The sequence below is a fragment of the Nelusetta ayraudi genome, unplaced genomic scaffold (genome assembly GCF_046127955.1).
Source record: "Nelusetta ayraudi isolate G7.1 ecotype Tasmania unplaced genomic scaffold, CSIRO-AGI_Nayr_v1 ptg000003l, whole genome shotgun sequence".
Classification (NCBI taxonomy): Eukaryota; Metazoa; Chordata; class Actinopteri; order Tetraodontiformes; family Monacanthidae; genus Nelusetta; species Nelusetta ayraudi.
Window position 1 is genome coordinate 208,497 of NW_027466053.1, and position 26,637 is coordinate 235,133.

The 26,637-nt window shown below is 47.1% G+C and overlaps 1 protein-coding gene across 1 annotated transcript; it reads left to right on the forward strand.

Annotated features, from left to right (window-relative positions):
* Positions 1-791: 791 nt before the first annotated feature.
* st14 (ST14 transmembrane serine protease matriptase) lies at positions 792-25,569 on the forward strand. The gene is made up of 19 exons (XM_076025990.1): positions 792-1,006; positions 7,270-7,417; positions 8,140-8,300; positions 9,620-9,690; positions 10,066-10,238; positions 11,228-11,263; positions 11,748-11,976; positions 13,166-13,305; positions 14,275-14,378; positions 14,846-14,955; positions 15,971-16,101; positions 16,620-16,724; positions 18,010-18,117; positions 18,307-18,420; positions 20,977-21,096; positions 21,694-21,874; positions 23,455-23,723; positions 24,423-24,559; positions 24,716-25,569. The coding sequence occupies exons 1-19, from the start codon at positions 980-982 to the stop codon at positions 24,875-24,877; spliced, it is 2,526 nt and encodes an 841-aa protein (XP_075882105.1). The 5' UTR covers positions 792-979; the 3' UTR covers positions 24,878-25,569.
* Positions 25,570-26,637: the final 1,068 nt, after the last annotated feature.

A 26,637-nucleotide genomic window follows, 5' to 3' on the forward strand; every position in this document is an offset into this window, starting at 1 on the left:
AGCATTTCCTCTGTATCTAATAGTAGATTTATGATTCTAATATTTAAACATTTGCTATAAAAATGTAATCATCTTCATTGCTTGCTCTCTGTCTTCTTAACAGTGTCTATTTAGGTACATCATTAAACTGGATGTTGCTTTCTCGTGCACTCAAAGCACGGTTGTTTTGATTGTAAGTCAAATAACATTCATATGAATGTAAAAGTCCGCATACGGATCCCCCCCCCTTGCAATATCAACTGTGAAGGGTGAATTTGCGTTGAGTCAGTGGTTGCAGCTTAGATTGACATACTGTAGGAATTACAACTGGTCTTTGATATAAACTTATTTTCTAATCATTGTATGAATCCACAGTATATATTTTTCTAATTCCAACCTCCCTAGTAGTAGCAGCAATATCCACAAGTGGCCAGCAGGTGGCACACACGCCATGTGAATGGAGAAAACGTCCTCCAGGCAGGCGTCGGGTGGACGTCAGGTGACTGGAACTTTTCAAACACTGTCTTCAGTCCCCCTTCAGCACATTTCATTGATTATTACTTTATTAATTATATGATTAACTAGCGGCAGCTGATGAGGAGCGAATTGAACGTCATCACAGGTGTCGCAATGTTTGATTCTGACACAGTGGCGACGTTATTCACCCTCCGTCATCGGCGGCCCGTCGTGCAACGCGGTGTTGACACCTGCCGTAAAGCCCGTGTACTCTGACGCGAAGCCCCAACTAGCGGCAGGTAGCTCGGCTGTTTGGGGCGTGGCTGAGAACATAGGTGTGTGTGAGTGTGTGTGTGTGTGTGAGTGAGGAAAAGCTGCCTGCAGTTTCAGTGTTTGCAGCTGGAGTCGACAGCGGAAGTAATACCGATACCAGAACTTAGAACGAACACAAATACTCTTTCAATTCTCCCCTCTTCCTCAACGATTGTCAAACAATTAAAAGGAGAAATCGTCCTTCAGGCCGGGCTTTGAGTTCAGTGGGAGAATGAATTCCGCCCGATACGAATACGGCGTAAGTTTGACCGTTCCTGTCCTTCTCAACTTTGCTCTGGTTTCAGCGAAATGCCTTCTTCATACCCTCTTCTGATGGTATACACAGCCTGTTGCTTTAATTCCTTACTCCTGATGGCAATCAGGCCTGCAGAGAAGCTGACAACAGCTCTGGGTGTCTCCCTAGTTTTAGTTATGAAAAATATATATATTTGTTATGTACATTATTTCAAACTTAAGGCTCAAAGTGTTGAGACAAATCTAGTCTATTTCCCTCCAAACACTGATACCTTCTGTCACATCTGATGTTTGTTCCCAAAGGACTGTGATTTAAAAGGCGTAGTCAACTGTATTTTATACAAATTGATGCTTTGGGGATCTATAAGAAAGAGTCTTATTAGGAAGTCTGATTGTAGTTTTGTTTGTTCACCTTGGGTTATACATTTCTTTTAAATCTGTCTCTGTGCGTTGTGATTAAACTCTGACGTTTCTCTGACTGACGGCACCTGCGGTCGATTCAGGAAGCAAGTCCTGCGTCTAAAAATCGACGTGAATCTTTTTGGTGTATGTCTCTTTCAGACGGTCATCAAGCTGCCAAGCCCACACGTCATGGACATAATGTTTTTGCTTTATGGCTATAAAGGCCGTAAATAAGTTGCAGAAGTTGCTGACGGCCTCTTAACGGCTTGAAAATCCCAATAAATCACTGCGCATATTCAGCAGGCGTGTTTGAGCCGATAATGGAATTCCAAAGCGGCTGAAAGCTTATTTTTCCTAACCTATTAGGTCAAACCCTCCTGGAGAGTGCATACATTATGTAAATACTGTCATATACTTCTAGTTGCTACATAATTCCGTCTTGTTGGAGACAAATGAAATGCCGGTAGGGGATGTGGGCAGAAAATAATGTCATGTGGTCAAAGGTCAATTTCACCCTGCAAAGGGACTCATTAATGCAGGGGTTGTCAACCCTGTGTACCTTTAAGGCCCGCTTCTCACCGCCGACCACCCACCCAGCTACAAAGAATAGAAAGGACAAAACGCTCTTGGCAAGGCCCACATCCGTCTGTTTATCTACATTTAGCGCTCTTATTGCCATACTTTACACTGCCGTGAGCTCGCTGGCAGTACGTAGCACTTTCCTTTGTCTACAGAAGTTATTTTGTCCGCTATGTGGGGAATCTAATTTAATCAGTTTAATTAAAATTCATTGAGGGATTTCAACACAAAATATTTTTTGTGCTCGTCATTAATATGACTTATTTGCAATAGTACACTCTAAAAACAATCACTACTGTCAGTGAGGAATATTATTAGACCTCATGGGGCGGCAGTGTTGCCTCAGAGGGCCGTTAGATGATGCTCTGGTAGCATTTATGTCAACATGGATTTGGTCGGTGCTGCTGTATTTCACCAGCATCTCTCTGCCAGCCTCTATTTGACAGCTTCAGTCGTACCCCCGTCGGCCCCCGAGGGAAATACACGGTGCGGTGTGCGACACAGAATCTAGCGCTTACACTGCACGCCTGACGGTAAAAAAGGATTTGTGCAAAGTAAACTGCTTTTGTTGCTTAATGTGACAAGACACCGACAAGAAGGAATAGTTTCTTGTTATCAAAAGTGTCCATCTGTGGGAGGGGAGCAGCTGAAGGTATTTATTGGATCCCAAAAAACACATCCAGCACTTTAAAATAATAAGAAAATGTATTCCCTGATTATTTTTTTTGTTTGTGGATCCTTTCTTTCTGGAAATAAAATGAGAAAGTTGTTGCATTGTTGTTTGGGAAGCAACTGCTTTCACATGAATACGTTTTTATTTGATGGAGAACAAAGTACATGGTGTACTTTTAGAAAACAGACCATATATATTTCTATAATACTGCCATTATTCTTTAACTTTTTTTTTTTTTTATTGCACTAACATTTCTATTCATAGTCATTGTGACAGTCGGATGGCTCCTGTTTTCCTCCACTGATCTCATTCTTGTGACAATAGTTTTCTTAGAACGCACACGGAGGCATTGTTTTTCATTGTGCCTTAACTCCAGAATTCGATAAGGTTCAGCCCTCGGAGGTCCTGTTCACTGTACCCTGTCTAAACCAGGTCTGAAGACTCAGTTATGTCCGGCGCTGCTCAAACTCTGCCGCTTGTTTTGTGTCCTGTGTGATTTGTTGTTTATTGTGATTGAAGCCCTGTTTCATGCTTCAGCATGTCCAGCAGGAACTGGTTTGTGGATCCTGAGCTTCACGCTGTCATTCTTAGGCTGTGTTGTGATGCTTTCGATCATTAGCTGTTATATTTTGGAGCTTTTGAGGTGCACAGAGGCAAACTCAACTCAACTGTACTGGTAGCTTGAGAGTCGGATCCCACGAGTAAAGAAGTATTCCCAGTGGCTTTAGATATAACTGAGGCAGTTCCACCCAAAACCTTGCTTGTTTAAACGTGTCCAGAGAGACATTTAGTTGTCTTCAAAGCACAATTCACTTCTGTATATGTGCTCCTCCTTTGTGCTTCCAAGCTGATAGAGATGTCAGCGGTGTTGGATTGAAACTGTGGGCAAATGCATGTTTTTTTCCCCCTCTTTCCTTTTGTAAATATTTAATTACACGCAGATGGGTCCTGGCGAGGGTCAGTGACAGATACTGAATCAAATGCAAAGCTATGAATAATGTTCTCTGACGATGTGATGACTCAGCGGATTAGCTGAGCTGTCCTGCAGGCGAGGACACAGAGCTTACCTCTCTCCTGCGCTCAACCTGCAGCAGTGCGAGGCGACTGCGAGGTGCAATCAGCATGCAGCCCACGCTAAATTGTAATTAATCCCATTTTAGAATGCAAAACCTGAAATAAATTCAACCCTTAATAAGCATTAGTGTCTTAGTGTCTTCTAATTGTGTGTGTGTGTGTGTGTGTGTGTGTTTTTTTCTTTATTCTCACACCGCCTGTGTTTGCCCTTTTAGAAGTGAGGTGTTGTTGTGCCATGAGGCTGGCTCTATCACCTCATACACACACACGCACACACTAAGGCTAAGTGTCCGCTCAGGGCTACAGTAAGGTAAGAGTTGTGCCAAAATGTTTTCAACAAAAGCAAATATTAGATCAGCGAAGCATTGTTTGGATTTAATTTTTGATTGGCCTGGGCAGGTTTGTTCAGATCAGGTACTTCAGACCTGGCTAGCGTGGCAAGGTGTGTCTCTAAAGGGCCAGTGCTCCAATTTTTACACCTCCAAGTCTGAGAACAGGATATAGGGGAATGTTTCTGAGAACGTCAGGGTGCAGGAGAAGTTGTATCAAAGGCCTTTGTGGGTCCAGCTGGAGCCGTGCGAAATCTGATAAACTGCCTTAAGTGATACTGCAACATGGCTTTGAAATGGAAAATATGTGGGTTTGCTGTGAGATGCGCATTTGCCGTACCTTTATATAGGTGCTCCTCCTCCCTGCCCGCAGCTTGCTGCTTGAGAGAGACGCTCATCCATGCTGGAGGAACTGCTGTTGCTCCAGTTGCATTGTGGGCAATGTACAATCAATATCACACACTGACTTTGTCCTGGTCTATGTTTGCTCCAGTCAAAGCTGCCTAGGATGTGCAGGAAGTCGGTTTGTTTTGGTATAAATGCAGCAGACAACTGCGAGCGAGGGAGAGAATCCCACTCACCTGTCCAAGTGTCTGGACCTGGCTGTCTTCACAATGCTGTAATGCCCCTTAAAAACAAATTATTTCCTGATTTTCCTTCATCTAAAGTTTTTCTACTCGGAAGATGCTTCAAGTTGCCATTTTCTACTGTTAGTTACCAATATCCCTACTGGTGTTTGGCCAGCCAGAGCAGTCAGACATCCTCTGATTTACTAAATACTTTATCAAGCAGAAAGTGAATAGACGATGGACTGAGAATGCATTCCTGCAGTTCAAGCAGTTGTTGTATTACCTGCGCTGTGATTGCAGCGATGATGAATGCCGTGCAGCCCTAATACGTTCCTTCCTTATTTGCTGACTAGGGAGCATAAGAAAGTGGCTAATGCTAACTTATCTGTGTAGGGAAAACATGCATTAAAAGGAAGAAATTGCACATGCTTCAAGTGACACCGGCGCCGCGGTTTATGTTTTGCGGTGGCAGATTAATAGAGTTTACTGTGTCGAAAAATCTCCACGTCTGCAAGCCAAATAAGCAAAAATAATCGCATAAAGTGCCCCTGCATCCAATCGCTGCCCTATTCCTCCGACAGGAGATGTGGATTGATATAAATTAATTGTCGCCGTTGAAATTCCGCAGCAGCCGCTCGTTCTCGGGAACCACACCTCGCAGCACCAATAATTTGTTTCCCCACTTGTCAAACTGGTCCGTCTGTTCGCTAATGCTCCGCGGGGACCAACTGCTTTCGCCAGCACTTTTGAGCATAACTTACAGCCTGGTTAGGCTCTTTCCTCTCTCTTTATTTATTTATTTATTTATTTATTTATTTATTTATTTTGTCAAGCATTAACAATCCCTTCAGTTTGCCTCAGCTTGCGAGGGATTTCGCCGCGTCGTCTCCTTAATCGTGGCCTCGCAGGCGGAGCTTTTTAAATCAGTATAATGTTGTTCAAATGTGCAATAGTGTCTCGTTCCAAACGTGAAGAATGGGACGCGATGAAGAGCGTGTAATGGTTTCTATTAGGCTATGATTAGGGTGACAGAGACCCCTGGAGCGAACGCTGACCCCCGTCTCTAATGATTCCCCCTTACTCTGGCCCGTGATTGTTCCTAGAGATTCCAATTAGAAAGCATGTGTGGAAGCCCGACCCCGGTAAGAATAGACCTTAATTGCCATGAGTTATCATCTGGACTGGTGTAATTGAGCACCAGCCCCCCACCTCCCAATCCAAAGGGGGCAGCACGTCTGACAAATTGATTTAATACTGAAGTGATTCTCCATCCCTAATGGCACTCGGGGCTTCTTCGCTCACAGGCTGCAGGCTCCGCAGTCACTGCGCGTTGATTATCAACCACCCTGGGACCTCTCGTCTGCAGTCCAGTCAAGACACACGCACTGTACTGTAATGAATCGCACACAACCTTAAAGCTCTGTGTCACACTCTTACCACACCGTCTTCGTGTGTGTCCAGGGAGGAGGAGGAGGAGGAGGAGGAGGAGGAATGTGTGAACTCTGCTGCATTTCCTGAACAGGTTTCTCCAGTTTTGCAAACAAGCTGCTTGTTTGAACCTGTCAGTCCTTCAAGGAACTGTCAGAGACACGGCAGTGAAGGACTTCTGTTTGTTTCACAACCCGCTTTTTTTGTTACTGAGTCATAGTGTGGCTGCTTATTAACTACACCTGCCTGCACAGTGTGGGTTGTTTTTGTTTATTAAAGCCTGAGAACAAAAAAAATCTGTTCTCCGCCAGCAATCCAACCGTGGCCTGCCTCGCTCGCTCAATTACAGTGCAACGACCCCTTTCATTTTTAGTTTTCTGCGTTATTGCGACCGGTTGGACGAAAACCACAGATTCAGTGATGCATTTTTAATATCTTCCTGGGATCAGTGAGGCTGGAACCTTTTGTTGTGCGTCATCTCGCTGCAATAGTGCATTCCGTCTCTGCCAACATCCCCAACCTCCTCCTAGTTGCTCAGTGAGGACCTCGTGTGGTTGAAGGCAACAGTTGAGCGCCGACACGGAAAATCAATTAAAATGGACAAATGCCTTCTCTGATCGTATTACCCATCAAATCTTTATTTTCCTGCCTGTGAGTCGCCTTTTACAATGAACTACAATGAGAAAACCGATGTGGCCATTAAGGTTGTCGGAGGTTTAGCGTTGTTGCCACCAACCCGGAGGAGGTAGGAGTGACCTTTATGACATCACAAAGGGCTGACATTCAGCAATTGGTGACAAAGCACACACTCTCTGATAAGTGGAGCCAGCAAAAGAAGTGTAGGAGGGTCTTTTATCATTCCTGTGGAGATCATTGACAGGCTTGACACACATTTGCTGTTAGAAAACATGGGTGAAGGTTGATTCTGCCTGCTGCAGGTCCTTTCATTTGCCAGCAGTCAGTAGGAATAACTGTGACGGGAACAGGCAGGGTGGCTGACTTATTTAGCTCCCTGCTGTGGATTTATTTAAAGTGAAGTAGACGTTAACCCTGCGCAGGCTGTGGCACGTGTGTGTGTGTGTGTGTGTGTGTGTGTGTGTGTGTGTGTGTGTGTGTGTGTGTGTGTGTGTGTGTGTGTGTGTGTGTGTGTGTGTGTGTGTGTGTGTGTGTGTGTGTTTTCTGAGTTTGTTTCCTGTCTTGTTTTCTGCACCAGGGTCGGAACGGCCACCATCATGAGCAGATCGACTTCCTCAGCAACAAGGAGAAGACGTCGAAGAAGAAGACCGGAGTCCTGGTTGGCGTTTTCGCGGGGCTTCTCGTCCTCTTGGCCGTTGCCGCGTTCCTCATTTGGTACTTTGTCTGTAAGTGCGGCTGAGGGCATCTTGCCAGCATGAGGCTGAGAGTTGACGGACTGTGACATTTTGCAGTTTTTTTTTTTTTTCAGATGTGTTTGTGGAAAAAAAGCCCACATCTGATACTATTTGTGGCAGAATGATCCGACACAATATTCATATGTATATATATATATATATATATGTATATATATATATATATACATATATATATATATATATATATATATATATATACATATATATATATATATATATATATATATATATATTTATGGATTATTTTTTACATGCGTACGCCCACATGGGTGATTTCCATGCTTGGATGCTACTGATACTGTTATGAATATTTTAATTTCCTATTAGTTCTAACCTGTCTGGCAGCTCCGACTTTGCCCTTTTCAAGTGCGGAGGAGAGAAAAATGTCACCGTGTCCGCGGCACAGCTTTCGTGTCATTTAACACACATCTGATAAAAAAGACCTCTGAAGTCCCGACAAACACCCTCTTGATTCACGCAGCTGTTCTAATTACTCAGAGTGCCAAACTGTTTTCACACGGTTCTGCTTTAAAAAAAAAAAAAAAAAAAAAAAAAAAAGCGCTTCAAGGCCTGTTCAAAAACTCTCGGCTTTCATCAAAGGCAGCTTTCTTACAGATTTTTTTTTTTCTCTCTCTCTCCTCTTTGGATCAAACTCTTAACTCTCATCTGATCTCTCTCTCTCCCTCCGCCAGTTAAAGATGCCGCTTCAAACGCCACCATTAGTAAGCAGGTCAAGCCAGCAACACTGGTTTTCAGCGGGCATATGAAGTTGGAGGGCGCGAAGTATGACCAAGCGCTGGAGAACACGGACGGCAGCCAATTCAAGGAGCTGGCGTCCAAGCTGGAGGCAACCGTGAGTTTCTTCAACTCCAAGAAGATTTCAGAAAACTTTTTTTTTTGTTGCTATTTTTGACTCTCCACCGTCGACTTTGTTTACCGCGAGCTCCTTTGAATCGAGTCTCACTTCTTTTCTCTCACCGAGGATTAGTTGGATGTCGTATGACGACCTGCCACGTGTGGTGAAATGCCGCCGTAGCTGCATGCACTTGTGTGGAATAAAACGCCACCACATTGCCTTTAGTCATCCTTTCAAACAGCATTGTCTCCTATTGGCGGCAATGAGCAGGTTTCTGGCTTCTCTTCGCAGCTTAACTCTCTGATACATAAAAGATAAATAAAAAATAAAAAAATCTCTTCCCAATCTCACTTTCTCAATGGAAAGCTGCTGAAGCGAGGGCGTTCGCTGAACATTCAAACGGATTGCTGGAATATTAGATGAAAAGATAATTAGGGTTTGGAGGCTTTTTGATGTGTGAGGCTCGGCACATTAGAAGGTTTTGACTAACATTAAAATGCAAAGAGGCAATAGGTTCCGTCTTGATGCTGCTGATGCTAAACTCGAGAAATACCAACCCCCGAATCCCAGCTTGATGTTTTGTTCGTCGGCGGCTGACAAGATGCATTTCATTACTTCTCTCACAGCACTTTGTGTCTTTTTGGTTTGTCGCAACTTCCCCAACAGGACAAACCTGGAGTTTCAGTGACAAAATATTTTGTTTGGCAACTGTTGGTTTATAATCAAGCAAATTAGATCTTTTCACTGGCACCTGCCATATTTTGTACCTTTAAAAAGTCTTTCTGCAGTTTCTGCGAACTTTCACACCCAGGTCTTAGATTTGTAAATGGTTTCTGATTAACAAAGACCTGAGAATGGCACCGTGGAGTTCCAGCAGGATTCTGCTGCAGGGAAAAATATTATTTTCATTTGCATCAATTTTAAAAAATTTTTCAACAGATTTTAGCAGCTTGAGTCAAACACGTCTGACACTATTCTGACATGACCTTACACAACGAGCAGTCGGGTTCCTTATGTAATCATTTCAGACATGAATTTCATGTGAAAATTGCACATACACACACACACACGCACCAAAAAGGTGTTTAAACTTTGAGGCCAGTATCATCCCTGATGGTAATTACACACTGCAGCCCTGGTGCGGTTAAGATTCAGCTTCACATCAGGGCCTTTCCTGGGTTGAAGCCGCAGAAAAAAAAATCCAAATGTAAAAGCACAAGCCGGAGGATTTGGAGCGGTGTAATCTACCTGAACGAGCTGCAGCGCTTCCTTGCAGTGAAAATAATAGGAAAAAAAAATCCCTTGTCTCTTTGCAGTTTGCAGAAAAGTACAAGAATGATGAGTTCCTGGGAAACTACTACACCAAGTCCATGGTCACGGCTTTCAGGTATTGCTCGCATCACAGCCTCCTTTACCTTCACCGTGGATTGTAAAAACAGTGTTTTCCCACAGAGCAAAAACACTGCGTCTGTCTGTGCTGAAAAGTATCAGGGTTATTTAGCTGCAGCGAGTCAGGAACCGGGGTGTGTGTGCACTGTTGCACTATATTGAGCTGTAAGGCCCCGCCTTAAAAGCAGCAATAAACCACTTTGCGGCTCGCTGCCTGTCCGAATGCATCTCGGAGTCGCCGCCTGAATTCACCATCGCAATGGGCACAGATTCAAATCAGGCGTGCAGCAAAAAAAGTTCTTCCGAATGTTCTCCTCTTGCCCCTAATGTCTCCCTGCTTTTTCCTCCCCTGTCCTCCCTCTGCCCACGCCAGCGAGGGCGTGATAGCCTACTACTGGTCCCAGTTTGACGTTCCGGTTAACGACCTGGAGATCGTGCCGGAGTTCTCGGAGGAGCGCGTGCTGGAGGTGCTGGAGAACGGCGTGGAGGTGAAGCGCATCGTGGTCCGCGCCCAGCAGATTCAAATCGGCGAGATCACCGCCTCGTGTAGGTACCGCCGGGCCATCCTGTGTGCGTGTGCGTGCGTGCGTGCGTGTGTGTGTGTCTGTGTGTGTGTGCGTGCAACAGCTGGCTCCATATAGTGTGAAATTTTCCAATCGGAAGCTATAAAACAGTGTGAATAAAGAGGCCAATGAGGCCATTGTTGGCCCGTATCACTGATGGTATTCTGCTTTCCATTAGCGTTAGTGCAGCTTCCTCCTCCTCCGAGTTCCTGCTTATCAGATGATAACAGATAAGCCCCCCCCCCCCCCCCACACACACACACACCTCACCCTCACCCACAGTTTTTTTTTTCTTTTCTTTTTTTTTCTTCTTTTTTTTTTGCTTGTGCTGCATCCGAGCCTGAGATTGCACATTTTTCCCCCCTCCTCTGCTGTTTGGCTCCCCTAATGATATTAGCCAGGCGTTGGCTGCGGCCCGTGACAGCCATTTTTCTTCCTTCTGTCCTCTCAGCATTCGCGTTGCATTTGTCCACATCCTGGCCACCGGCCAAGCGCTGCCCCCCCCCCCCCCCCGCCCCACCGACTCTCCTCCCCTCACCCCAATCCCCCCCCTCCAGCCCGCCGGTCTGAGTTTTTTTTTTCCCTTTCTTTTTTTTAAAAAACAATTTCTGTTAGGTATGATTTGATGTTGCTGTCCCAGATAGTTGGACAGAGATGTATGGCTTGCTGCTGTAAGCGACGAGGTGAGATGGAGCAGGAAGGGGGATGGGTGGTGGGGATAGGAGGAGCGGGGGGGGGGGGTTAGGTGAGAGGGTACACCCCCCCCTACCTCCCCGCACCCCCACCCCCACCCCCAACCCCAACCCCTGTAACGGACAGGAAATGGAACAGAAGCTGTGCAGCCCAAATATTGGAGGCCTCATGCATCACCTTGGTGACCTGCTCTCACCTCGTCCTCTGTCTCTCTCTCTCTCTGTCTCTCTCTCTCTCTCCCTCCCTCTAACTCGCTCCCTCTCTCTATCTGTCTTCCAGTGACGGACCCCCGCATGGCCAGGAAGCCCACAGCCAGTGAGTACGGCGCGTCCCGCTTCCATCACTGTGAGGTGTAATTTTCCAGCTGGCTGGGTGTCCACCGCTCTCTCCTGCCACTCCGTGACTAATGGCCGCTCTGGCCCGCTAACATGCGCTACATGTGCGGCTCCGGTCACGAGATTGAGAAGCGGGTGTCAGTCAGTCGCTCCCGCCTGACTGACTGATGCTGCTCAGTCAGTGCAGGTCGCCCGCCACTGCTGATTTACACCGGCAGACGACTGACTGCATTACGCTCAAATGTTGGCTGTAATATCCGGACATTAATCATTCCCTCCGTGCACAACCGATCAGGAGACAAAGTGGGTCAGGAGTGTTGGGTTTTTGTTGTAATGTTCATGTAATGTGGTTGTTTGTTCCATCAGAACATTAGTATTCAGAATATTCGGGTTGGGGGGGGGGGGGGGGGGGGGCAATGCTTACCTCCACTGTGTGGCGATGTAACCGACTCTGTCGTTCCCAGCTGACTGCTTCTTCCGCCTGGAGGCCGAGGAGAAGCCGAAGAGGTTCACGTCGCCCGGGTACCCGGCGCTCTACCCCGCCGGGTCTCGCTGCCAGTGGCAGATCCGAGCCTCGGTCAACAAAGCCATAACGGTCAAGTTCCCCTTCTTCCACGTGGAGGACGACTGCACCGACGACTTTGTCTCCATCTACGACTCCCTGAGTCCAGACGACTCGCAGGCCATCACAGAGTGAGTCAACGGGTCGTCGCAACTCCTTCTAGTTCTTCTAATTGTTTTGTGTTATTATTTGTTTTATTTCATTTTAAGAGAACAACAGGAAAAAACAACTAACTATTTGTGTCATCGGTCCCCCGCTTGCAGAAGATAAAATTGCGATATTAATCCTTTATCAAGAAAAAATTTCAAGCCCGGTAGCGACGTGTTGGCTCAGCCCATGTTTGTCTCATTTATTCAGGACCGAGGAGAAAACCGTCCTGTGTGATTCCCCAGCGACTGCTAGCAGAGCTCGCCGTGTGTCTGAGTGAAATGTTGCAGAGGGATTTTGGGAATAAAAGCTGTATTTTATTTCTTTATTTCTTTATTTCTTTATTCTTTTTTTTTCATGTGGGCTGAAAAAAATGTTCCACGTGATTCCTTTCACTGGGTTTGCAACTTTTTTCCCTGTGGGGGGGCGAGGTGGGCGCTGCGCGGCGAAACCTTTAGCACGAGGCGTCCCGTCTCATTGTTAACTCCGGAGACCCCGGTGAGATTGAGTTGACTCGGCGAGGACCTCTGCTTTTCAGCTCCGTGATGGGTGCCGGCCTCAGCGCTGCTGTGTGTAATTGCACTTTGTCAATGGGGGAGGGCCTCCGAACGCGCCGCCGCCTCTGGGCCGCCGCTGCCGGCGGTCTCGGCCTTTGAATGCACCGCCAAACAAACGCGTGGTGCCGAGCGACGCGTGCAAGTTTTATAACGCCCGCATGTCGAAACGATCATCTTCATCCAAGGTGACACGGGGCTTATGAGACCTGTGGTGTAATACTCCATAACGCCATTATTCTGCTCCAGGTAGCTTCCTAGCATCCATTACTCTGCTGCTAACAGCGCAGAAACTTTCTGCTAATTTACCTAATGTTGACTCTGAACCTCACTTCAGCACTTTCGCCCAGCGCAGACTGCGCTTACATATTGATTTATTTCTCAAATTATTCTTTTTCTTGAGCTGTTTCAGTCACATTTGCCAAATTGATGTTTTAGTGCCTGGGACTGAAAAAGAATTACGGCTTTATTGGACTTTCCCAAGTGATGCGCATCTCAGGGAGTGAAGCCTTTGCAGACGCCTCCAGAACTCATTTCACTCGTTTCCCTCCTTTGGTGGTTCATTCGATTTCCTGCCCAGGTTTGTTTAACCTGCCGTCATCTTTTTTCTTCTGCACAGGAAGTGTGGCCAGAGGCCCCCCTCCAACCCTCTGGAGGTGACATCATCCGGCAACATTATGCTGATTAACTTGATCACCGACTCCACCATCCAGAGGCCTGGCTTTGAGGCTGTGTATAAGGCCATACCCCTGTCAGAAGGTAATTAAGACCTGAATTGCATGTGAGAGTCCAGTCTGTGGGTTTTCAAGTTGCGCTGAGTCAGACAGCATCTCTCCCTTGCTCCTCCCTCCCTCCCTCTCACTCTCCCCCTCCACTCCATAATAGAGGCTTATAAAAAGGGTGTAAAGCATAAATGTCATCACTGGGAGCAGCAAACACGACTCTTAAGATCCTGATTTACTAAGATCCCGAGTAGCGTGCGGCGAAAAATCGATGGCACACAGACAAACCGATGGAGTGAGACACTAAGATTGCACATGCACACAAAAATGGGTGCAAAACGGGGGATGATGGTGGTCAATAATGCTAAATGGTGACGCAAAAATAGAGGCTGATAATATTAAGCTTAATATCAGCTTGATAAAAAAAAAAGGTTGTATGCGCAAAATAATCAATTTGCATCTTCTGGGCATTAATCAGAAACGGCCAAATCTGCATTTTGATTTAACCAAACATGCTAAATTGGCTGTGTGCGTTCTTTGCCCATTTGCGTATGTTTTTTGAGGTGCAAAAACCTCAGTAAATCAGAACCCAAAGGTTCCTTTTAGGAAAATCACTTTTGTATTTATTAGATTATCAATCAGTTTAATTTCTCGTGGCATGCGTGCGATTTATCCTCCCGCTAATGTTGACGTGACGTGAGGGCGGCGGCGCTGCAGCGGCTGCAGCAACCTCTCCGGGTGGAGTCGCGTGTTCTCCGCAGGCACATTCGGCAAAAGCGTCGGCTGTAAATCGAGCGCAGGTATGAGCGAGGACGATTTCTCATCTCTGTGTGTGGTGACCCTGCCGTGAACCGAAACCCCGCCTTCACCTCCAGACTCGGGGCTGCGGGACCCTGAGCGCTGGAGGAGCGCCGCTAGTAGACGGATGGATGTCGATGTTGATGTGACAGCTCTTTCTTTCTTTCTTTCTTTCTTTCTTTCTTTCTTTCTTCTTTCTCTCTCCCAGTCAAAAGCTGCGGCGGCGTGCTCTCCAACAACAACGGAGTCATCACCACGCCCCTCCACCCCGGCTTCTACCCTCCCGCCGTCGACTGCAGGTGGACCATAAAGGTTTGCAGCGCCGCTCGTTAGGCTGGCAGCCACACCTCCCCCCCTGCCCCCTCCACCTCCCACGCCCCTCTTATGACTGAAACCCCACTGCCCAGGCCCCCACACCACCACCTCCCCGCCTCCCTCCTCCTCCATCCTCAGCCTGCCATAAAAGGATGCTGAGGCAGCACTGCAGCAGCCAAACTGTTCAGTACCTCCTCTATCTTCATCTGTCAGAACACTGCTGCTGCTGCTGCTGCTGCTGCTGCAGCACTGGCTGAGCTGCTCTGTTTTTTTTCGTTCTTTCTTTCCTCACTGTGTGTGTCTACAGCCTGTTTGGTATTTTTTTTTTGTGTCTTGCCTGCTTCTGTTTACATGTGATGCAGATAGATGTGTCAGTGCGTGGGTGGAGCAGTGAGGCGCTCGGTAGAAGAGGGTTTTTTTTGTAACTAGTTTTTTTTTTTGTTACCTCTCCCTCTGCCCCGTAGGTTCCCACAGGACAGAAGGTGCGAATAAAGTTCACCCTGTTCCGCATGAAGGAGCCTGGGGTTGACACGCGCGTGTGTCACAAAGACTACGTGGAGATCATGGGCACAAAGTAAGACGCGAAAGCACTGAGGTTTCACGGGGGAAATCCCTCGCTAGCGCCGCTCCTCCCTCCTTCCCTGCCCCCGTCTGCCGATCGCTGGTGCGTGAGGTCAGCTCCATCGAAAGCGAAGGCCCGGCTTCCTGATTGCGACCGTCTTCAAAGCAGCGAGGGGGGAAAAAGCGGGAGATGACAAAACGGGAGACTGTGCGTGACAGGATTTCACAGCGTTTTAACGGCAACCCCCGCTCTGGGCGAGGCAGCTTCCGGCTGCTGCGATTATCGGGATTTAATGTATTCACATATCTCTGGCGTGCACTTTACAGCTTTGCACGCCACCGTCTTTGGTGTTCCCTCCATTTTGTTTTGTTAAAAAAAAATACTCTGTTTATTTTTTGCGCCACCGAATGACAAACACCGTCCTCGCTGCGTGATGCATCCCAAATGGCACCGCGACATTTAAAAAGCAGCTTGTTATTTAAATTATGCATCCAAGTTGACATTTTTATTTGCTGATCCCTAAACACATACGTGAAAAAAAAAATTAGATTGTTATTTTTTTTTTATCCAGTCATTGTTTACAGCACTGTGGTCCAATAGATGGCACTGTGATGGCTGTTCAGTTGCAAACTTGTCCTGTTGGACATCAGCTGAGTTTCAGTCGTTCTCTTTTTCTGCAGAGTTTGCAGCATGCGTGTTGACGATGGAGCCATGGTTAGTTAAGAAAGAGTAAATTAGGGGGTGGGGGGTTGTTGTCCCAAACAACATGGCGGTCGCAACAACAAGCAACCGTAAATATGTAAAAAATATTTCTGGGTCCCATCCGTTAAAGTCTTCTGAAAAAAAAAATCATGAACCATCCACACCTTCACAGACTCAAAACACCCTCAATTTTCATTTTGTTTCTTTAGTCGTGAACTCTTGAAAGATTGTAAACCAGCCAGTCGAGATAAAAAAAAAAAAAGAAAAGTCAAATCAATTCCAAATTCTGGAGAAAGTTACAATAATTCCGATCTCTCTCTCCCAGGTACTGTGGTGAAATGCCCTCCTTGGCTCTCACCAGCAGCGAAAACATCCTGGACGTGATGTTCCACTCGGACGAATCCTTCACCGACAAAGGCTTCAGCGCCGAGTACAGCGCCTACGACCCCAAGAACCGTGAGCAAACAGTCTGACCTGGCTAAAAAAAAAATCAAAAAAAAAAAAACAGAAAACAAAAACTGGCACCCGTCACCCGCACGATTTCTGACGAGGCGGGCGCCGCTCAAAGCCTGCTATTACGGAGCGGGCGCCCCGCAGTAGCTGCCGAGTCTGAGGCACGAGGCGGCAGACGCTGAGTGACAGTCAAATAGAGCTGTTTAGTGAAAGAGACTAATCACCAGAGAGCATGTTTATTGGGCCCTTTTCATTTGCCGCTGTCAGTCAGAGAGCGCTGCACTCTCAATACTCTCCGGTCTTTATGTTGTCTCCCAGTATGACCGAAATGGATTTATAATTGCTCTGATCGCCTGGGACAAGCATCGGCAACATGATGGATGCTGCAAACATAAACTGTCACTCCCCCTTGCTCAATTTGTAATCGCTGTCTATCTCCCCTCTTTGCTACCCCTCCCACCGACCCCCCGACCCCCCCCCCCCCCCCCCCCCCCTCCTTCATTTTCTCCCTTTTCACGCAGCCTGCCCAAATCAGTTCGCCTGCAACTCCGGCATGTGCATCTCTAAAGACCGAAAGTGTGACGGCTGGAACGACTGCGGCGACATGAGCGACGAGATGAAGTGCAGTGAGTTCCACACTTCCTGCCTCCTCCCCGCCTTCCTACCCCCGGCCCATCTCCTCCTCTTCACCCCTCTGAACGAATCGGTTTTATTTTTTTGTTCTGGCAAGCTCTCTCTCTCTCTCTCTCTCTCTCTCTCTCTCTCCCTCTCTCTCTCTCTCTCTCTCTTCGCGCCAAGAGTTAAATGTGGCAATCGATACTGCTCTCTTGTCACTCTTACTTTGTGTTAATTACAGAAGACCACAGCCAGAAGCCAGTTTTAGCTTAGCATAAACCACCCTGTGGCTCCCTGGTGTGTGTGTGTGTGTGTGTGTGTGTGTGTTTGAGAATTTACCCATTTTCTTTTCAACAGTGTCAATCGTGACATTTTATAATCTAATGTTCGAATCCCCAACCACGTGTTGTGAAGAGTCATGGAGCAAACTGGGGAAGGATTCCACTTAATGTCGACATTAGAAGTCAATAGTGGCGAATCGCTTCAACGTCGGGAACACCTAGAAAGTCCAATTCTTCTGGAAACAGTGACATTACCGCCATGGTTTTATCCACACGATCCACAGCAACCTTGAAAACAGTTTTCAACTCATTTTTATTTCTGTATCATTAGTATTTCTGTATAATTAGATAAAAAATCTACAATAAAAAAACTACAGTATAAATACATGAGCCTGGCTAGCTGAGTCTGGCTAGCTGACACTAGCTGGCTGAGACTGACTAGCCTAGACTGACTAGCCTAGACAGACTAGCCTAGACAGACTAGCGTAAACTGACTAGCGTAAACTGACTAGCCTAGACTGACTACCTGAGACTGACTAGCCAAGACTGACTAGCCGAGACTGACTAGCCTAGACTGGGTAACTGAGACTGACCAGCCTAGACTGACTAGTCGAGACTGGGTAACTGAGACTGACTAGCTGAGACTGACTAGCCTAGACTGACTAGCCGAGACTGGGTAACTGAGACTGACTAGCTGAGCCTGACTAGCTGAGCCTGACTAGCCGAGACTGACTAGCCTAGACTGGGTAACTGAGACTGACTAGCCTAGACTGACTAGTCGAGACTGGGTAACTGAGACTGACTAGCTGAGACTGACTAGCCGAGACTGACTAGCCTAGACTGGGTAACTGAGACTGACTAGCCTAGACTGACTAGTTGAGACTGGGTAACTGAGACTGACTAGCTGAGACTGACTAGCCTAGACTGACTAGCTGAGCCTGCTTCAGCAGCTGTTTCCTTTTTTTTCTTCTTTTGTTGCTGAGATCGGTAAAAATGTCACGTCTCCTGCCCTCAGAGTGCGCGAAGGACCAGTTCTCTTGCGCCAACGGCCTGTGCAAGCCAACGTTGTGGGTGTGCGACCGCGTCAACGACTGTGGCGACTGGAGCGACGAGAACGAGTGCGGTAAGCTCCACCCCCTGGCCGCGACGTGCACCTTTCAGCAGGAGTCCCCTCGCAAATGCCAGCGCTGTGGCGCCGTGCGCCCGCAGCTAAATGGGTCGCGGCCCTGCAATGTGCTTGTGTCGGGTCAGTTTTTCCTTCCTTAATTCCACCTCTTCCTCTGTCTCTGACCCCGCCACTGCGGCTTCCCAGGTTGCGAGGACAACGAGTTCACTTGCGGCAACGGCCAGTGCATGCCGCAGGACGTGGTGTGCGACAGCAAGAAGGACTGCGAGGACGGCAGCGACGAGGCCTCCTGCAAAGTCTGTAAGTAGCTGCGTTTCCATGACCCCTAGAATTGCGCAAAACCTAAATATCGCAATAAAAAAAAACTGTTCATGGAAATGCCTAAACTTCAAAAAAAACTCTCAATTATCACTAAAAGGTTTTGATGCTCTCATGAGGTGCTTTTTCCAGATGTATCGATATACACCGTGTGCACAATTATTAGGCAAGTGACTATTTTGACCATATCATCATTTTATCCTTAATTTCCAACCCCAAGCTGTATAAACTTGAATGCTAAGAGGATATAATGCATATTTGAGGATGTGTATTTGTGTAACGAGGGAGGGTGTGGCCTAAGGAGATCAACGCCCTATATCAAGGTGTGCATAATTATTAGGCAGATTCTTCTCCTCAGGAAAAATGGGCCAAAAAAGAGATTTGACTGACTCTGAAAAGTCAAAAATTGTAAAAAAGTCTTTCAGAGGGATGCAGCACACTTAAAATATCTAAGATATTGGGGCGTGATCACAGAACCATCAAACGTTTTGTAGCAAATGGTAAACAGGGTTGCAAGAAACGTGTCGAGAAGAAAATATGCAAATTAAACGCAAAAAAGTTGAGAAGAAACAAACTTGAAGCCACCAGGAACTCAGTATCCTCCAGTTCTGCAATATTTCACAACTGCAAACTACCTGGAGTGTCAAGAAGTACAAGGTATTTAGTTCTCAGAGACATGGCCAAGGTCAGAAAGGCTGAAACCCGACCACCTCTGAACAAGACACACAAGTTGAAACGTCAAGAATGGGCCAAGAAATATCTGAAGACAGATTCTTCAAAGGTTTTGTGGAGTGATGAGATGAGAGTGACTCTTGATGGACCAGATGGATTATACCGTGGTTGGATCAGTAATGGCTACAGAGCTCCACTTCGACTCAGATGCCAGCAAGATGGGGGTGGGGTACTGGTGTGATCATTGTTAAAGATGAGCTAGTTGGACCTTTTTGGGTTGAAAATGGACTCAAAATCAACTCTCAGACCTACTGCCAATTTTTAGAAGACACTTTCTTCAAGCAGTGGTACAGGAAAAAGTCTGCATCTTACAAGAAGACTTTGATTTTATGCAAGACAATGCTCCATCACATGCATCAAAGTATTCCACTGTGTGGCTGGCCAGTAAAGGCCTTAAAGATGAAAAACTAATGTCATGGCCCCCCTTTTCACCTGACTTAAACCCTATTGAGAACTTTTGGGCCCTTCTTAAGCATGAAATTTACAGTAAAGGTGAACAGTACACCTCTCTGAACAGTGTTTCGGCGGCTGCACAAAAAGTTGATTGTGACCAGATCAAGAAACTGACTAACTCCACGAATGGAAGGCTTGTTAATGTTATTGAAAAGAAGGGTGGCTACACTGGTGACTGTTTTTTTTTTATCATTATTATTCAGGACTGAGCCTCAGTGAAGGCCTGCTCTCATCATTATTATCATTATTATAATTTTTTTTATTTTTCATTTCTGAAATGTTTATTTGTTAATTTTGAGTTTTTTTTTATTATTCTCAATTTAACAGGTAAAAATAAACAAGTGAGATCCGAAAATCTTTGTTTTTCATTTAGTTGCATTATAATTGTGCACACTAATAGTTGCCGAATAATGGTGTACATAAAGATATTCTCATAAGAAAGCCAGAACTTCACTTTTACTACTTAAATATTCAGGTTTGATGGTTTGTTCACATTTTGGATTGACCAAAAGCACTCTAGATGTACAATAGCAAAATTAATCCTCAAAAATACAACTTGCCTAACAATTGTGCACACGGTGTAGCGGTATATCGCAAAAGTGTCATGGAAACACATTTAAATGTTAATGGCTTTGTGTAAACGTGTTTTTTTTTCTCGAGCATTCTCGAAAATGTGCAGTTTCCAAAAAATCCGTCTCCGTGTAAACGGCCCCTTAGAACTCCAATTCACCTCACATGCATGTTCTTGGACTGTGGGAGGAAGCCGGAGAACCCAGAGAGAACCCATGCAGACACAGTGAGAACATGCAAACTCCACTCAGAAAAGGCCCCAGGCCCAGAATCGAACCTGCGACCTTCTAACTGTGAGGAGGCAGTTTCTGAGAAAATCTGAGGAAGATGAATAAATAACCCTAAAAATAAAAAAAATCCAAACCACCAACAGACGTCTTTCACCCGCGAAGGTTCTGCACGAGCTGCTGTGCATTCGACCCAGTCGGGCTGTTTGACTGAGCGTCGTCTCCCGCCTTCCTGTCACGCCGCGCCGCCACCGCTTCACTCCTTCTCTCAGGACGCCACGCGCGAGAGCCGCTCTGCCATTTCCTTTTTTCAGTTTCCACTCGTGTGAATAAAGGGCGATATTAGCCCTTCGGCCCGGATCGATGGCCCCACTCAATGCAGTTCGTGCGCCTCCATTGCCGTGCGCTGCAGCCTCCGCCGCCGATTTGCCTTTGCGGGTGAAACCGTCTGCTTGACTTGCCTTGACGGAAATAATCCGGAGACCCTCCACCCCCCTTCACCCTGTCCTCCTGTTCTTCTTCCTCCTCCTCCTCTTCCTCCTCCGTCTCCCCGCAGCCACCGGCGTCTGCACCGACTACAGCTTCAAGTGCCAGAACAAGGAGTGCGTCAACAAGTTGAACGCCGAGTGCGACCGCGTCAACGACTGCGCCGACCACTCGGACGAGGCTCTGTGCGGTGAGCAAGCGCAGCTTCTTCCCATTTGATTTGATTTTATCTACTTATTTATGTGATTTCATTGTAGTTTTTTTTTTTTTTTTTTTTTGCTCACTGCGGCAAAAGAGAGAAGAAAACGGCTCAAAGTGGATCTAAACTCTTCAGTGTCATTCAGACAGATTATAGGCGAGCCGGGCTGAGCCGTGCACACTCAGCCGTGCGCGCCCGTCTGTCTGCCTGAAAAGAGCCCCGGGCCTTGACTGCTTTATTTATTTCATTCCACTTTGAAAGCGGCGCTTGTCGTCTCTGAAGTTTTTGTTTTTTACCTTCATTTAAGCCTCGGGGCGTGACTGTGTTTTTTTTGTTGTTTTTCTTCTTCTTTCTCTCCCTCACTGCCTTCATTGTTTGATCAGCCAACATGCCAACGGAACAACATCAGGATTCTAAAGCAGCGCGAGAACAATCAAGATGCTGTGTTTTTAATCATTCAACACGCTCTCGCTTTTTCTCCCTCCACCTGATGGTCCTCTCTCTCTCTCTCTCTCTCTCTCTCTCTCTCCCTCCCTCCCTCTCCCTCTCCCCATCCCTCTCCCTTTTAAATTCTTTATTAAATGTCAGATTGTGGCACCAGGCCTTACAAGCTGAACCGCATCGTGGGAGGGCAGAACGCCGAGCTGGGCGAGTGGCCCTGGCAGGTCAGCCTCCACTTCACGACCTCGGGACACGTTTGCGGCGCCTCAATCATATCGGAGAAATGGCTCCTTTCAGCCGCCCACTGCTTCGTCACCTCCAACGACATGTGAGTCCAACAGCACCCAACGGAGAAACAACGGCGCCAGCCTCTCCCTCGCTCTCTCTCTGCCTCTCCCTCGCTCTCTCTCTGCCTCTCTCTCTGTCTCTCCCTCGCTCTCTCTCTGTCTCTCTAATGTCTCTGTTTTGCGGGCGACCGTTTCCTTCGATATTTCATTATTCATGCCGTCACTTAACACCACATTAGCTCTCATTATGCGGCTCCTTCTAATGCACGTTCCTCCGTTAAGATGAAAAGCGTGCACAGGAGAGAGTGGCCATTAGAATACAATTTGCAAAAGTTTTGAAAATTAGCCCCTTGATGATGCGGTTAATTCAGGGGAAAAAAACACCCAAAAACCTTGAGAGGCCGCATTTACATCTCATTCATGCAGGCTGGGGTTGCCGGAGTGGCCTGTAGGTGGAGCACTTACCATGCTGTTAGGCCTCCGCCACACGCTGCCGTTGCCGTTGCTGGATGACTCGGGTTCGCTGTAGCATCCAGCAATGTGTTTTATTCATGTATTTATTTTTTAAAATAATTAATTAATTAATTTATTTTAAAGCACTCTCGTGAATTTGATAAAATTTTGTCCAACAGCTTCAGATTTTTGAATCAGAATCGAGCAGCCAGTCTTGCACCAGGAATATTTCTATTGTGTTGTATTTTGTATTTTTCATCTGTGTCGAAAGTGACATTGAAAGGTTGTTTTTTTATTCTTTTCGGGGAGAGTTTTTGTTCATTTTTTGAACAAAAACTGAAAAACTGGAAAATCTAAAAGTTGGTGCCGTTTTGAGCAGGAGTTGAAACTCCCTGAAAGACACTGGAAGTGGATGAGTCAGACGGAGAGTCACTGCTCAGATTTGTTTATTTATTTGTTTATTTATTTATTAAAAAAAAACTTGCATTCAGTCGAGTCAGGGCCACTCTTATGCCGTTACCATCGATTCAGAATGGAGGTCCTTCCCGAGAACGCGGTCCGAACATCTGGCAGCAGTCAGCATGAGGAGGGCCGCACTGGGTTTCTGTAATAAGATCATTTGGATTGATGAAGCCCAGATTACAACCAGACTGCTGCGGGAAAAAAAAAGGAGCGCGTGGTTGAGCCGAGGAGCAGCTGATGGTCCGAAACATCGCACATCATCTGTTAAACATTGCGCACCGCACCGCGACCCCCCCCCCCGCCTCCTCCCCCATCCCCTCCACACACACACACACACACACACACACACACACAGTGTAACTGGGTCACTGGTGTGTATTGATGACGTGACTGCTGATGGAAGTGGCAGCAGGAACTCTGAAGGCTTCGATTCAGACAAAGTGCGTAAGAGGACGTTTCTCCCAGCGACTTATAGCGACAGAAATAAAACACACGCTGTGAAAAAGGAACTCAAGGACTTCTGAAGGGATGAGAGTTTTTTTTTTCCTTTCTTTTTTTTTTCCCTCAAGACCAACTGTCACTTTGATGGCAAATCAATGACTTTAACCAACTAGCTTTAGGGTTTTGGTGTTTTGTTTTGTTTTTTCGATATGTGGTGCGGTGCTGCTTCCGCGATTTGAACCTCTGCAACCTCTCGCTGTCCCAGGTACCACATCGCGGCCAGCTGGCAGACCTACAGCGGCATGCAGACCCAGTTCAAGTACGACAACGTGGAGAGGCGCGGCGTGAAGAAGGTCGTCTCCCACCCGGATTACAACCGCATGACCTTTGACTACGACATTGCGCTGCTGGAGCTCAGCGAGCCGCTGCAATTCAGCAACACCATCCAACCCATCTGCCTGCCCTCGTCCTCCCACGTCTTCCCCGCAGGCATGTCCTGCTGGGTCACAGGCTGGGGCGCGCTCCGAGAAGGAGGTATTATGCATGAGTTGACGATCTTGTTGAAGAGCCCGAGTCATTTTTTTATCCTCCTCCTCCTCCTCCTCCTCCCCCTCCTTCCTGTTGTTGTTGTTGTCTTTGGATTCCAACGGATCGCCTTGTTGCTGGTTTTTGAATATTTCAGTAACGGGTGACCCACTCTGGAACAGTTGTTTTCTCTCTTTGCATATCCATCTCGCATCAAAATTAAGACACCCCCTCCTCCCCCCACCCGCCGCCGCACACTTCCACCTCACAATTAGCGATTCATCTTCGTCCTTCATCTCCTCTCTCTCCCCGCCCGCTTCCTCCTTCCGCCCCCTTCATCTCTCTCTCATTTCATCCCGTCTTCTTCTCCTGCTTTAATGTCCCTCCCGTTTCTTTATCTCTCCCATCGTGACATACTTCTTTTCCGCTCAGCATCCCCTCCATTTTTTCCTCACCCCCCCTCACCCCTTCCCACCCATCCCTCATCTTTTTCTAATCTCCCGTCTTCCATTAGGCCCCGTCTTCCATATCCGTATATCAAGACGGGCGCTGGCTCCCCTGGGAAGCCTCTTAAACCTTCATTAGCTCACACTAATCCAGCCCATTAGCACCTTTTGATGTCGAGCTACCGACGCCGGGGTCACGTGACGACGGCACTCTGACCCCCCCACCTCCCCCCTCACCTTTTTTTTTGTGGCACTTGCGCAGGTCAAAAGTCGCAGATGCTGCAGAAGGCCTCGGTGAAGATCATCAACGACACGGTGTGCAACGAGGTGACGGAGGGCCAGCTCACCTCCAGGATGCTCTGCAGCGGCTTCCTGCTCGGAGGAGTGGACGCCTGCCAGGTGAGAGTCGGTTCGGGTCGGGGGGGGGGGGGGACCAGAGGGTCCGGAATGGATTGATTCTTTTTCTTTTTCCTCAGCCGTGACAACATCTCACATCCTGACCCGATCTAAAAATGAAATAAAATAAAAAATAAAAAGCCTTTCATCCTTCACCAGGGGGACTCTGGCGGACCCCTGGCGTGCTTCGAGGAGAGCGGGAAGTGGTTCCAGGCCGGCATCGTGAGCTGGGGCGAGGGCTGCGCCCGCCGCAACAAGCCCGGCGTTTACTCGCGTGTCACCAAGCTGAGAGACTGGATCAAGAAGGAGACGGGGATCTGAGGACGCCAGCCGTGGAGGAGCGGAGGTGGGAGGGGGGAGCAGAGGGGAGCGATGGCGGCGGAACATCAGAGTGTGACGGGGTCGGGAGAGACGGGTCTCTGCTCGGGTCTCTGCTCGGGTCTCTGCTCGGCGTGCAGTGGAGGGGGAAGGTGGCGCCGCGCCGACCCAGACACTCACCAGAACGCCTGGAAGCTCTTTGTCTGGTCTTCAGCTCTCCTCTGTCCCTCTTCTCCCTCTCGCTCTCACACCTTTAGACCACATCCACCTTTTAACACTGTCGATGATCTCGGTTTGATTCCCCCAAACGATATCCCAGATGATTTTATTTGTTAGACCGCAACTTTGGCTCTTCTTGCCTACATCTTCCAGGATACCATTTTAGGATAAGATTTTTTTTTTTTTTGTTTGTTTTTTGTTTCAGCCCAGCGTCGAGTGCTTTTGTCTGACTTCAGCAGGCTTTGTTGATGTTGTGATTTGAGTGAAATACCAAGGCTTTGGCACTGAGGTTGCCTTCTGCCACTTGGACCAAAGAAGACGTTGCACACGCAGCCCCTGCAAAGTTGTTATTTGTTGATTTTTTTTTTTTTTTTTTTTTGCAAGATTTTAGCATTCCTCCTACAAAAGCACCCCAGAGTTATCGCCCTGCATTTCTCTCTGCGCACAACAAAAAAGGTTTTTTAATGGATTAAAAACACTTAATTCAGTTTTTTTCTGCCGGGCCGGCTTTCCTCTCGGCTCTTTATCTCAAAGCCGTCGGCTCGTCTGCATCACTGACTGCGCTGACACTAGTTTAGACACAAAAGAATGAAGTGAACACGAGGGAAGGGGGCAGCTCACATCTATGCGGGGACATTATCATATTGTATGAAAATGAACGAAAACCAGAAGCCGCCTGAAATATGCATTAATCAATCCCTGTAAGCGCTGGCTTTGCTTTGGAAAATGGCCAACAGTCATGTCGAGTGCAGCCAGTGAGCTTCCCCACCCCCACCTCCACCCGCACCTCCACCCATCACTGATGGAGCGGCGGGATTGTCTCTGCGAGGCGGTGCTAGAGTAGTTTCACGACACTGATCTGACTCGCGCTCCCACGTCAGTATTTCCATTTCATATTTACAGATGCTAATTGGTTCCTTCCCGCTGTGAGTGCCATCCACCAAAGAGGAGCCGAGGATTAGATCCAGTTGGCTTTTGCACGGGTGTCTAGTTAAAGCTGCGAGTGTTTATGTCTTGTGCTCGCACACCTGAGAGCCAAGACGAACCATCTGGGGCCCCACCAGGTGCCGGAGCACAGCGGCGACTTCTAAACTTCTCTTTAAACCGGATCAAGGTTTTCGTTTTTTTTTTCTTTTCTTATTTCCACCCCTCTGCCTCCGGTCAACATACCCTTACAAAAAAAAAAAAAAAAAAAAAAAGCGTGCCAAAGATTTGCATAAGTATTATTTATTGAAGGGGAACAAATTAAGAAGTTTTTTTTCTTTCTCAAGAATGTTGCTCAGCTGAGCTTGTTTTGCTAATTCCACAGTTTGAACTCAAAGCTGTGCGAGTGTAGATATTGTATTTCTCAGTCGGGATGGGCCACAACTTCTAGATAGACTATATACATATGAGTAAGTGTTTGTGTGTGTGTGTGTGTGTGTGTTTTAACTGGCATTGTTCACTGTGCCTGTAACTTGTATCATGGACATTCATTCTGTGTGTGTGTGTGTGTGTGTGTGTGTGTGTGTGTGTGTTTGTATGTTTTTATACAAGTCATGATA